General features: G+C 41.7%; 1 protein-coding gene across 1 annotated transcript; it reads left to right on the top strand.

Annotated features, from left to right (window-relative positions):
• Positions 1–5,575: 5,575 nt before the first annotated feature.
• LOC124348398 (zinc finger protein ZIC 1-like) lies at positions 5,576–11,253 on the top strand. The gene is made up of 2 exons (XM_046798600.1): positions 5,576–7,065; positions 10,008–11,253. The coding sequence occupies exons 1-2, from the start codon at positions 5,694–5,696 to the stop codon at positions 10,508–10,510; spliced, it is 1,875 nt and encodes a 624-aa protein (XP_046654556.1). The 5' UTR covers positions 5,576–5,693; the 3' UTR covers positions 10,511–11,253.
• The last annotated feature ends 3,342 nt before the right edge of the window (positions 11,254–14,595 follow it).

Below are 14,595 nucleotides of genomic sequence, written 5' to 3'. Positions count from 1 at the left end.
ATTTTTATTCTATTGACACTCAGAAATCTATTGCTGTATACTGCACAATGCTCACGTTTGATATTTTTTGAACCGCTGGGGGAAAAAAAAGGTCAGTCGATGGGATATAACATTTGAAGAGTATAGGCCTATACTTAGTTCGATTATAATCCTCCGCTTTCAAAACCATGGCGTAATTGTGGAAATTTTCATAGCAAACCATAGTAGTACCGGTAGACCATTTAAAAAATGTGAATTTATTGATTACCAGATCGGACTAAATGAAAGGGTAATAAGAGGACAAGACCGACATGTAAAACGGAGGGTTACTCGTCTAAGGTTTACAACTGAAACAGCAAAAGCGTTGAGCCCAAATGTTAAGCAGTTGGGGGTCTTCAAATATAGTGGGCTATTTCGAGCGTAAAAACGTATGTACACGTCCAATTTAGGTTGCTATTTTGTGAGCGCTAACATGTTGGCTTGTCAATTTCATTTCAGGAGGATTTCGTCACTAAACGTTACGTGCTGATGAACTCTAACCGCCCTCCGGCAGCCAGCATCCTCCGCGACATAAGTATCAATGACATGGCTGATGTCATGCTGTATGACGTATACCAAATGGTCTTATACTTCTCACACTATGATTTAGAAGGACACGGACACTGGCTTTGAAAAATGTATCACAATGGTATAGTCAGCAAAAATAAGAAAATAAAAAAAATTACGAATTTTGTATGTTGCTAAATGTAAATAATTATATAGTGCTAGTACCGAATACTTAAACAATGGCATGACCATACTGAGAAAAACCCAGACTGAGCAAGTGGTGCAATTGCGCAATGGGATAGAAGTAACGTTATTGGGCAACAGACGTAGCACGGCAACACAACTTTGATCATAAATGACTCCGAATGATCCCTTTGTTACTTCGTTTTCATTTTCATCAACGCTATTTTTAGACACTATTTAAAATATTAAAATTTGCATTTTAATATTCACAGAAATTATTAAGTATAAAATATTAAGACGCAGTTTCAAATTCCAATTTGATTCGAATTTTCTAAATAAGAATTAGATTTACACTGGATTTACACTTAAATATAAAAATACGGCTCCAATGCAGATTTCTCCTTGGAAATCTTAACCATAGTAAAGTGTTAGTTAAAACTCAGGAAAATAAACTTTTCAAAATCTTCTTGACCGTTCCCTCTGTTAATACCAGTAAATAAATTAATAAAAGGGTGAGTCACAGTAGGTTCCAATATTACTTGCAGCTATTATTTATCAGTGCAATATCAAATAACGAATAAAAAAACTCGAACGTTGATTGTGTTTCCTCTATACAGTACATTTACCCTTGCCTCTCTCTACGTAAAATGAAATAGACGCAACAGGATAACCTGAAATACATTTCTTAGCCTGAAGTCTATTCTGTATATTTCAAATTTATTTTTCTACCCCTTTTCCTCTCTATTCTTTATATATGATTGCTGTGGATTTTATGTTCCATTGTCCCACAGCAGGGCACATTTGGAGGCACCTCAGAGCAGCTCTTTGTGCTATTGGCCAATGGGGAATGAGGTATGGACCCAATCACTGTGGGAGGTCTACTTCTATCCCGCCTCTCCAGGTGGTCTTCACGAAGACCCACTCCAACCATTACTGTTACGAATACGCATAATAATAGAATAAATAAAAATTTATGGAATACAGCATATGTTATATGTTTACAATATCAAATCCGGATTCAGATGATGGCCACGATCCGATATCTTTTGGTGATTCTCCATTCTACTATTTTTCTCTGAGGCGATTTTTTCTATAGTAATTCGCATATAATTGCAATACGGACGCAAATGACCCGTTTTGTTCTTTCGCCTGAACTGATCACTGCAACTCGGAGTGAATTTTCTTGAAAAAAAAAGCATTACACTGCAGAGCATTTGTGTATTTTCCAATCAGTTGACAAGCTTTGGGAAGAAATGGTGCTCATGCAGAACGACTGTCATAAGTCTCGCAACTCTTCTCACGTATCTCATCATTTAGAGACCAGTGATCGAGAACGTATTCGCAAACTTGTTTTCCCGTTGTTAAATCAAAATTTTCTTTTTGTTTTTTGGTTTAATTTTAACTACCAGGCAGGAATAAGGAACGAGCAATATGCAGTCTTTCGTATCAAAAATATTATTGAAAATTCCCAGGTTCTAATCACTGAATTTTTCATAAATCTATTCGTGAATCTCCGTGTAGCACTTCAAGATCGTTAGTACATGAAGTGTCGCACTCGTTCTGTGGCGCGTAAATTCAAACTCGAGTACGGTAGAACATTCTTAAAATAGAAAGGAAAATTTTCATTTCTCTTTAGCGACTGTGGTAAAATAAAATAAAAATTATCAAAAGAATTACTATATTCTCTTACAAAATTTAAATGTAGAGACAAATTAAATGCGATATTATTTAAACAATAATAACAAGTTCACTTGAATTCTGTTCAATATTTAGAATTCTGGAAAAAAAATTTTACTCATGCAAAAGATAGATATATTTTAAAATCATTTATTCGCTTCTATTCCTTGAGATATTAATCTAAAGATTCCTCCCCAATACAGACAGATAATTCAGCCTGTTTTGATGAACATCTAAAGGACTTTGATTGTTCATATTGCTTAATATCATTACCCGTTTGTAAGATACACGCTCATGCCAGCACTCCAAGTACAATGCACGCACTGTACCCGCTAAAATAAAGAAACTGTGCATCAAGCTGATCATTAATTTACTCTTGAAAGTGTCCTAAGCAGCGTTATATACCAGGTTCACAATGATGTGCATTCATGTCCATGTCACACTTGAAAGAATGTTTGGTTGATGATAGTTATTGCTGTGTTCGTTGTGGCCTGACATCGGGAAACTAAAAAAGAAAAAAAGAAAAAAAAAAATTGGAAATATAGTCAAGTCAGCGGGGGACACGGGGCATAGCAGTAAAAAAAAAAGATGCCATGAAGTCGAAAAGAATTTAAAAAAAAAAGTAAAGGTATAGACCAGCATATAAACTATACAAGGAGCATTCTACATATCCACAGCAAAAGGCAAGAAAGCCCCTGTTTAAAAAAAAAAAAAAAAAAAAAAAAACAAGAAAAAGAAAAAAAGACCTATGCTTCTATACACGTTGTTTCAAATAGCCAAGACGCATTCTTGTCCGGACCCCCACTGTCAACTCTAACCCAAGAAATCTCGACTCCTGCAGTGTTTCTTCCTTCATTTGATTTATAATATTGCATTTAATGTATACATGGTTTTTCTCTTAAGAATATCACATTACTATGCATGCTTCATGATCTTTCTCTATATTATTGGTGAAACGCCATATAGCTTTGTCTCAGCGAATGATGGCTGATCAGAAATATTGTTTCGGGATATTGAAAATTGGAAATTATACAATCGACGCTTGCTGTATAAATGTTGATTCGACTTGCGCCACGATTTTATTGTGAATACATCTTTATTATACGCGCGTTCCAGATATACATACAAGATTAAATGTTCAATATAAACGCATGAAAAAAAAATAGTTTCGTGAATACCCAGCATTTTTTCGCACCTGTTTTTTAGATGAAAATGCTGGTACCAGCAGTTTACTTTCAGGATATTTATATACAAACAGGATATATTATGCTGCGTGCGGCTTCGCGTCTTTTCGGGTATGTAATATAATGACGCTTAACCCGCTTGGAAAAGGTTTCGTGTAGAAAATTAAGCCAAATAAAAAAAAAAAAAAAAAAGCTGATTCTGTATTACATGAAAGTTACGCGTTTATGGGCAGCTATGAATTGCTCCGGAGCACGGGCTGGGCCTCTTTATGTTGACGGTAAAACACAGCTTTGTAGTTGCGCCCCGCTTTTTTAAAGATATTTCCATGAAATTAACTGAATATTTTACAGCTATAAACAACGAAATGCGGAAGAGATTATTCTTTTAATTGTATATTTGCAATCTGACTTTTGTTTGAATTTAACGTTTTACCGAAAACGATCAGATTTTTAATTTTTATAATAAATGTATTCATACGTAACTTAAACATAAAACAAAACGCTACAAGAAGAAATGTGCCATGTAGGCATTAGCAAGGTTATCTTCATCTATATACAATTATACAACTCGAGTGTTAACATTATTACGGTCGGTGTACTACATATGGTGTAGTATTTTCACCTGCTAATTTAGAGAGCCAGTGAATGACCTTACACAACTGGAATGAGTAGGCTACAGCCAAATCAATCTGAATGTTAACATATACAGATCTTACATGCGCATTACAGTTCTCTCTTTATAATGCTAAACAGGGAGATTAATTGTAGCATGTGGAAAGCTGAAAATCTGACACTTTTTTTCGTTTTATTCCTCACTTTGCCGTCGACATAGATGCAGTCATGCAGATTTAACAGAAGAAAGGGGATAGTATAATGCTGTGTCGGGTGTAACTATACAAGTACTAGCTATTAGTTGCGTTATTTCTTCATAAAAAAACAACATGTGGTGAAAGATGATTCTACCGTGATAATGAATGCATCAAAGCAGGTGAGCTCAGCAGTGGACGGGAAAAGGAAAGGAAAATTCTGACCCGAAGCCTTGGGTGCTGCCAGCAACCACGCAGCGTTTGCACGGTAGGAATCACATTGTGTAGTTGTGATCCACAAGTGAGAGACGTACTACAACAGCGATCTGCTGCATGTGGTCCGCTTAAAGCAACAAAAGAGCTGCGGACATAAGCGACGACTGACTCTCTATATAATAGCCTCAGCAACCGCTATGCACAATGCAACCCCATTTTTTTTCTTTTTTCTGTAAATTAAAAAGAATTGCATCAACCTAACTCGGCAGTTTTGCTAAATACGAAGGCACCTTGTTGATGAAAGTTTTAAAAAATTTGACATTTGGTTTTTAAAATAAGGAAACTTGACCAACGGAAAAAAATGGACTAACAGATTGCGTATTTCGTTAGTTCCTGTTTAGTTAGCAGCGAGCGGAGCGAAGAAATGTTTGATGGGTTTTAACGATTCGAGATTCGACTTCCCGTATCATCGTGAAACGTAGTATAATTTCTGTCTATGTAAAAATACCGGGCATTGTGTTAGTTAAAGCGATAAAAAACATAAAAAGGCTTCAAAGAAAGGAAATTCGATGAAACGCGGCAATCAAATAGCGACCGCATATGGACGAAAGAGAAATTTACGCGATCAATCTGACAAAGCCTACAAACAGGAGGGATTGAAACAACAACAGAGGGGCGAACAAAAAGCCAAGAAACAATGCCCATTGGACAACTGACAATGCGAGGAGGTGCCAAGTGCGGGTGCCAAAGCTGGCTCCCACCAGTTTGATCGTTCAAGTGGGCGGGGCCGACCGGAGGCGATTGGCAGCGAACAAGAGCTGGCAATGGCCGAGGGTGGAGGAGCGACCAATAGGAAAGGTCTGAGTCGTGAAGTGGGTCCGATCCAGCGAATGGCAAGGTAAAAGAGGGTTGGATATAGAAGGCTAGCCGGCAGGCTAGTAGAGTAGTAGAAGGCAGGATAGAGTGGAATAGAGAGAAGGCCAAAGAAGAAGTTTGCTGGAGAGGTGCCCAGCAGCGCTGGTTGAAAGACAGACTAGACCAACAAGAGGGTGAGTCCTGCTGAGAAAGGCATTATTCGAGTGTTGGGTGTCCTAGCGCGAGCATGACTGCTGCCCTGAGCGCCTCTGTGATGGATCACGGTTTCCACAAGCGGAACCAAAGCTTCTTGGTCGGACATCATCACCATCACCCCGTTGTTCACCATCCGCACCACCACCACCACCACCAGAACTTTAACGGCGTGACCAGTTTCAACTTCAGTTCAGTGCCCGTTCATTCGCAATTGAGCAGCAGTGCCGGTGCTGATCAATCCAACAACAGCAACAGCAACAATAACAACAATAACAACAGCAACAACAGCGGAGTGTTGTCGTCGTCGTCAGTGACGTCCGCAGACACTTCGACGTCGACCAGCACTTTGACGAGCTCATCGGCTGCGTCTTCTTCCGTGTCGTCGGCCAGTTCGTCCAATTCCTCGGCCATGCTGAACCCCTTCGCAATGGACGGCGGCCACATGGGCCTCAAGCTGGCCCAGTCCGGCTCGCACACGCACACGACCATGTCGGCCGGCGACCAGGGCCAGCACTTTGCCCAGTCGGCCTATCCGGTCTCTCACCATCCGCACGGGCCGCCGCACGTCGGCTCCTACGCCGCCCGCGATTTCCTCCTGCGACGCGACGCCATGTCGACGCTGGACGCCCACTCGGGCCAGCACCACCACTCGCACATGTTCCCGGGTCCTTCGGCGGCGGCGGCTCTGGCGGCCGAGCACGCGGCAGCAGCGGCGGCCGCTGCCGGCAACGTCTCCCACCACGCCGGCCCCCACCACGTCCTGTTCCCGGGCCTAGTGGCCGGCGACCACCACCATCACCACCACCACCACCAGGCCGTCCAGCAGGCCATGAACCACCAGCAGATGCGGCTGCCCATGGAAATGTACTCGCGCGAGCAGTTCCACAGCGTGTCGGGCATGACGGCGGCGGCGGCGGCGGCCAACCAGTTCCACACGGCCATCAGCAACCCGATGGCGTCGATGACGCCCATGGCCCACCACCACGCGGCCCACCACGCTCACCAGGCGGCCCAGGCGGCGGCCCAGGCGGCGGCCCACGCTCACGCCGGCTCGGGTGCCTTCTTCCGCTACATGCGGCCGCCGATCAAGCAGGAGCTGTCGTGCATGTGGATCGACGCCGAGCAGCCCAGCCCCAAGAAGACGTGCAACAAGTTGTTCAATTCGATGCACGAAATCGTGACGCACATCACAGTGGAACATGTCGGCGGGCCCGAGTGCACCAATCACGCCTGCTTCTGGCAGGGCTGCTGCCGCAACGGCCGCCCCTTCAAAGCCAAGTACAAACTAGTGAATCACATTCGAGTCCACACGGGCGAGAAACCCTTTCCGTGCCCCTTTCCCGGATGCGGCAAAGTGTTCGCCAGGAGCGAAAACCTCAAAATCCACAAACGGACGCACACAGGTAAAAGATCCAAGCATCCAAGATCGAGAGGAGAAACAAATAACAAACCTTGTTTCACCTGACATTGCTGTACTTACACACTCTCTTTCCTTATTTCTTCGCTTATTTCTTCGCTTATTTCTTCGCTTTTCTTGCTGGCTTGGCTTGGCTTGAGAATGTCATGTGTAGGCCCGCAGCAGCGAGGTTCCCTTTGGCTCGACTATCTAGGACGGTGGGGTCGGGGATAGAAATTCTTGAGTGTCCGACAGATCCCCCCCCCCCTCTCCCTTTCACTCTTTTTGATTTTCTTTTGGTTTGCTGTCAATCTCGAGAAAAACAAGACGGACACTTTGTTTGATTTTGGATTAGGCATCCGCATTCATCTGACAACGGTTTAATGAGTTGTGCAACTTGCCATTGTTTGATTGACGTGGCACTTTTGTGACCAAGACCAAAACTGGACTTTGGCGTTCAAATGGAATTCTTGACCGTTTTGAATCGAACCCTACATCCCCCCCCCCCCATTTCCGCGGAGCTAAAGAAGTAGGATTTACGGTCTAAATACTAAGCCCAACCGAAACTAAAAAGAAATTCTATTTTTTGCAGCTGAAATATACCGTCGGGATTATTTAGTAGTAGACAAAAATTGCAAAGACAATCGAATTTGAGATGAGAAATTTCGGTTGCACGGAAAACTTGGGGGGATCTCTCTCTGTTGAATTCGTTGCCAAGCAAAAGCAGATCATTAGTTGCCTAACGAATGCATAGGGAAACCTAAAGTTTAGAGGGGGGCTAGAAAATTAAAGAAAAAAAAAAACAAGAAACCCTTTTGTTTCACATGATCCCAAAAAAAGAAAAGAAAAAGGAAAAATGGATGCCATTCAGAGAGACCTGAATCTTTCTCCTCCTCTTGGGAAGTCTAACTTTGTCTTTGGCAGGTAAATCTTGGTATGCGCTACGCAATTACGGCACTCAATTGATTCCCCCATGTACGCGGATTTAGAAAACGTTGGCCGCATGCTTCTCGCTGTATAGATTGTTGACCTTGCATACGACTTGATGACTATTGGAGTGTAGAACGACATCTAAAAGTGTCCCATTTATTCTTCTTCTCCCATTCCATCAACTCCGATTTCCGTCGAGTGAAACAGACCTCTGCTGGAAATAAATATAGGTGCCACCTATACTATGGGGGAGATCCTCCTAATGTCAAAAATCGAATTCACATAAAACACAAGAAGAGATAGATATTCTTTCACTTGTTCACCCATTGTATAGTGTTTCGGACATTTTCCTCGTACCTGTTAAATGATTTTTCAACTGTATACTCGTTAGTCGTTAGGTTCAGCTTAGTCAAAGAGCTGCGTGGGCTGTATACAATAAAAAAAAGAAAGAAAGAAAGAAAAAGGAATAGCATCCATCATTATCCAAAAAGAAAAAAAAGGGGTCTTGTGCTGTGCCACTTCGTAGCAGCAACGTTTTGTGCATATAGCAAAAAAAAAAGCTCTTAATTGATTTTCTCTGAATTTCAGTCAAGTTCATTTCTTTTTAAAGGGGCCTAATAATAGCAGGCCTAAGGAAAAATTCGCGCATCTAATAAACGTTCGATCTTATAAATTGGCTGCGAGTTTGTGACACTGCGCAGACTGTGAAAATCGAGAATCTTTGTTTTCATGTTTTCACCCCGTTGTTTTAGAGTTAACGTTCTCTGTGTCGTAATCCTGGGTAAATGAGGTTAGGCTTGTGTCGAAGCCGAGATCTTTCGTGTCTGTCAAGCACGACGAGCCAAATATTTTGACTTTGGCACGTGGCGGTTAAAGAGTCGGCGTAAATATTGTTTTTAGATGTATCCCGGCCCTCCTATACTACTGGAGTGTGTACATGTGTACGTAAATGTGTGTGTATTCTGTGCTGGGCTGCTTTCTTCGGCGAGTCTTTTCTTTATATAACGAGATGACAAGAGGTGAGACAGCAGCTGGATCGCCTTGCTTCACATGTCCTTGTTCGTGGCGTATAAACACAACTGGCGGGATCTTGTTTACCCAGCGGAGAACAGCCAGAAATATTGCTGGATACGATGCATTCAAAAGTACATAGCTGCGTAGCTGCTACATACTGCAGCTGAAATCTACTGCGAGGATACAAAGTTCAACATTTGGCGTGCTCCATCACGACCATCAGCGGTTGACAGAAAGGATATTGTAACTAGAATGGGGAAAAGAGGCCAACACTTGGCTATTCTTTTTTGTTTTTCTTTTTCGTTTAGCTTGACATGCAACGAAATAATTGGATACCTCTTTTTTCGTTGTTGTTGAGAAGTTATGACAAATCAGGTGGCGAGAAGTCGTTATTCTGAAACAAAACACCTCCCCCCCTCCCTCCCTCAAACATCCAAGTTACAAATGTATAATATCTATCTGTATATCTGTTGGGGTTGGATTGCTTGTCTTATCGCTTCTTGTAGCTTTTCCCATCATTGGAACCGTTTCGGATGCAGAACACGCAACCCAAAGTGAAGTTGCCTAGCCAAAACAAGAGAGGCGCTTGTTGTTCAATGTTCATATACGTGTCTTGGGCTCTTGGCGTCGGCATGAGAAAACTCTTTTGGGTGTAGGCTCTGCTACCCATCAAAAGGTTGGGGGGGGGGGTGGATTGTCGTATTAAACCATAGGGAAGGAGGGGGAATCGATCGAACGGCGAATGGGAATCTACTTGCCGTGCCCGTTGGTCCACCAAATAGAAGAAACGACTTTTAATAGGCATCCTGTCATTCTCAGCTGCCAAACTAACGTGCCTCTCTCCCCACTTTATATTTCTCCCTTTGATCCAACCTTATTCTGTCATCAGCTCTTACGGCTCAAATAGAGTTACTGAATTATATTCTTCTTAAAAAGAAAAGAAAAAAAACAAAAACAAAAAACTAATCATTTGATTTGATTTGATTTGATGTTGTGTTTTAATAGGCGAGAAGCCGTTCAAATGCGAATTCGACGGCTGCGACCGGCGGTTCGCCAACAGCTCCGACCGGAAGAAGCACTCGCACGTGCACACGTCGGATAAGCCGTACAACTGCAAAGTGCGCGGCTGCGACAAGTCGTACACGCACCCGTCGTCGCTGCGCAAGCACATGAAGGTGCACGGCAAGAGCACGCCGCCCAACGGGTCCAGCTACGACTCGGACAATCCGGACAACGACAGCGACAGCGACTCGTCGCCTTCCAGCTCGCCTTCGCCGACGCCCACCCCGTCGTCGACCGGCTCCCACGTCCAGGGACACACCGGCCTCGGCCACTCGGGCAACAACAGTCTGCTGGGCTCGTTGCCCATCAACCACTCGACCAACTTGTCCGAGTGGTACATTTGCCAAAGTGCGGCCGGCATGCCTACCCCGCCGTCCACCGAGCACTCGCCCATCGGACCAGTGACCCACTTACACCACCCAGCACCTTCAACAGTGGCTTACTGACCGCTCAAACAACAACCCATCAAGTCACTTAGCGCTCGCTCAACATTCTCTCCGTCTTGAAAAATCGATTGTCCAATCAGGCCTTGACACACACACACGCACACACTCCCGCCTCTCTTTTTTTGTTTTTTTGAATTTCGATCCGGGTGCTCTACTACAGAAATATGATTCGATTCTTTTGACGTGGGCCCTTATCTCTTTGACTCTAGACGAAACCTGTCAACATCTGCAACGATTATTTAAAGACAAACACACGAAAATGTATCATCAGTTTGATGCCGCAAGTTGATTAGAGCCGCCGCAACCACCAATCACCACCACCACCACCTTCACCCCCATTCAATCCTCAAAAGGCTGCACTTGATTCAGTTCTTTAATTCTCTCACTTATTACCTTCAGACTCCCAACTTGTGGCTTTTCATCTTTTTTTTTCTTTCTTTTCAGAAGAACATTTTGTTTTCTCCCTTTGATACGTGACTACTTATTATTGTTTCATTCGATTCAGTATCCGCAATTTTTTTAGATTTTTTTAATTTGATTTTTGATTTTTACGAAATATCGATTGATCCGTCTGTACAGCCGTGCCCATATGCAAACGCCTGTGTGTAAATTTTTGAAAAAGTCTGTGTATACTACCTGCTATCGCTAGTTCGTTGAGTGTTTATGTCCGAAAAAAAAACTTGCAGATCTACTCTTACAAGAAAGTATTACAGTTGTTCTATTAAAAAAAATGTTCCGTTTGACTCGGTTTTGTTGTTGTTGTTTTTCTTATTTTCGTACGGAATGCGTGGAATGTTGTGCCTTTACAGCGCTTTACAGAGCGACGAGACAGACGAAATGAATTTTGATCAGCTGGTTAAACGCGACAGCTACACTTAGTGGCTACAAGCCACAATCAGCGCGCCTAGATCGGATGGAAGGATCGTAAACATTTGGTTTGTTTTAAAAAACATCAGATTTTTTATTTTCTCCGAAAGAGGGTCGGTTATGTCATGGCCAGGAAACAAATACCTTTTGATGCTATCGTAAGTGAAATACAAAACTGTCACAGCACGCGACGGCCGTCTCCTCCATGTCATACTGTAAGTTTATTGTATACATTCACAGGCGCCGTGTGTGCTGTGGAGAGAATTCCAGTTACTGCGGATGTATATACGCCGTGCGTGGAAGAAGAAGAAGAAGAAGAAGGCTAAGGAATAAGGATGAGCTGGAAGTCAGTGCGTCGTCATATAGAGTCGACGAGTGTGTTTACCTGTGGTCAGCAGCAGCGCAAGATGCGAGAGAACCACCCAATCTGATCCTGACGATGAGCTGTGGAATGCGCCGCAAGAATGTGAACTATTCATTTCTGGTAGATATCTCTTCCGAGTTCCGACTCAAAGGATACTTTAACACACTGCTGCAGCCTTGTGTAGAGGCTGTAGATCGCTCGAGATACAGTCGCCCATCATCTATTTACGGACTCGTGTTTATTTTTCACGTCCCTTACAGGTCATTTGTCTTATCAGACAATTTCAATCATCTTCAAGACCCGCACAACATCTAAACTGTAAATAGTTTCTCGACGAGTTAGCCGAGGCGTATCTTGTCTCCAGTTTGTCTCTTTCGCCGTTTGCTGCGTTGCTTATCGCCACGAAAATATGACGCTAGTCTGGGAGACTTGCAATCATTCACACCGAACGTAGTAAGTTACGTCAGTCTATCTAATTCCGTAAAAAAAAAAAGAAAAAATGTCTTATTATTCGTATTTCTTGAAAGATCTTTGATTGTCTCGCAATCAAAAGAGGAAAGTTGATTTGTACGGATTCCAAAGTTGAGATTCATCAGACTCGGTTCACGATAAAAGTTGCCAGTTGTCAGCATTGATACGACCTCGACATTCATCATAATCATTTGGTATATTTCTCAAAGGTTGATGCATATGGTAGGAGGCCTAATAATTCTTTTGAGAGATGTCTTTCGGGGGGTGGGGGGGGGGGGGAGAAAATTGAAAAGAAAAACAGCTAAACCGTAAACCGCTGCTGTGATAACACGGGCCCAACAGCACATATCAGCAGGGCCGACTTGAAAAATGTTTCGTCCTTTTTAGAGATGCATCCAGATTTCTAGCGGGTCGGCAGGAATCTCAGGAATGCCGGTTGAGTGTGGAGCGCGCGCTCGCACGCTCCTTTTTTTCTTTTTTTCTTTTTTTCTTTTTTTTTCCTCATAGATTATGCATCATCAATGGTCAGAAAAACTCCCATTTCTTCTTTTAAAAGCGCTTTTTGGTTATACACGTCAAAAAAGATTCATCGACGATTCCAAGTAGATACACGTATATACCTTTCGAGAACAAGGCCTAAGCGGGAAAAATGTTCGTATGTAGCAAATAATTGTTTGATTAGCTACACTGCGTATAACAAATTCTTCATTTTTTTTTTTAAATCTTATAAGACGATTTCTTTCATTCGTAACAAATATTTTAAATCGAAATAGTCGCCGGTATAGTCCGTGTTGGCTAATTTAGTGCAATGACTTCATAAAAGTATGTCAAAATGGATAAAATGGCATGGGCAATAGCATCCAAATGATACTGTAGCCCTGTGGTGAGTGGCACTGGGAAGATTTTCCGGTTCTTAGTCTACGTCAATGGTCTGAACTGAAATGTGTGTACTTATTTCGTTTATATAGTTGGGCTTAGGTATATACACGGGATTTAGACTGTTGGTTTAGGTACACGTTACTACAAGCAGCGGGATGCGCCATAAGACGAAACTTTTGAGTAAACGATTGCCTTATTTATGTATAAACAACTCAGAAGTGGCTTCCTCTTCTGAAAATTTTCTTGAAAAACTCTAATAAAAAGAAGTCGACAACATTTTTAATTTTTAAAATGGCAACTATCTGTTTATTACGGGAAAATGAATCTACTCCTTGTGCAATATATATTAATATTCGTTCCGTTAAATTTTTTAAAAAATTATTCCAATTAGACTATGCCAAGACGGAATAGCTACTCACGCCCACTGCATCACAGACTAAAAGAAAAATTTCTAAAGGCTTTGACAAGAAGTCAATGGGAACGTTTTCATTTATTCAAATCTTGCGTGCAATTCAACAACAAACTCATTATATATTCCTTCATTAATTATACTCAGACTGTCAAACTTTCTTCTAGTACCACAAATCCCAAAACTGAGGATTCTAATAGCGGGAAACAGAAAAAAGAAAAATAAGAGAATAGGATACAGAGAAGAATAAAGAAAAGAAAGAAAGAAAAAAAAAAGAAAGGTAGAAAAGGAAAAGAAAAAAAAATAATAATAATAAAGAAAGCGATCGGCGATCTTGTAGATCTTATCTTGTGGCCAAGATAGTGCGACTGCGGATCACCCGTCATGTTACTGACACATTTGACCTGTTTCTCTTTTTCTAGAGGTTTTCCTTCTTAACCCACCCCACAGCAGCAGCACATTCTTCTACCTATTTCTTCTACTACTATATACCCCTTTCAAACCTAAGACGTACGGCAATAAAATATACTTTTATTGTTTCTCTTCATTCACTTCAACGTTTGACCTTCGACTCCATTATATTGTGTGTCATTACGCAAAAACAAAACCTAAATAAGAAAAGGTGAAACATTCAGGGCCTGTTCTCACCGGAGAAAAGTACATGGTCCCTATAAATGTGCTTTCAAATACAAACTAAAATCAAAATTAAAAATCATCTTTTTCATTTGTAAAATGAGTTTGAATTTCTAAAAGAAAAAAAAAACAGTTATTTTTGTAGCTTTGAAGGTTCGGAACAATCTTCGATAAAAAAATATAAAAATTATGATGGTCTATTACACTTCCATATTGCTCGATGATTCCCATATTGAAAAAAAAAAAAAAGTGTTCCCAAGAATAAGAGCTATATACGAAGAACAGAAAGGGGAATTTCGGAGTCATGCACTTCTGCTTACAAGTCACAAGTGGAACTAACTGATTTACAGATATAGTCTTTGTTTACGAACTCTTCCACAGCAGGCGATTGTCCTTTTTTCTCCAACCTTTTTCTCCCCTTCGTTCCTTTTTTCTGCCTTCCATTCTTTTCTTTTTCTTTTT

The sequence above is a fragment of the Daphnia pulicaria genome, chromosome 7, assembly GCF_021234035.1.
Source record: "Daphnia pulicaria isolate SC F1-1A chromosome 7, SC_F0-13Bv2, whole genome shotgun sequence".
In the NCBI taxonomy this organism is placed as follows: Eukaryota; Metazoa; Arthropoda; class Branchiopoda; order Diplostraca; family Daphniidae; genus Daphnia; species Daphnia pulicaria.
Note: the sequence above shows the minus strand (reverse complement) of the source record. Positions and strands in the feature narration are given on the sequence as shown.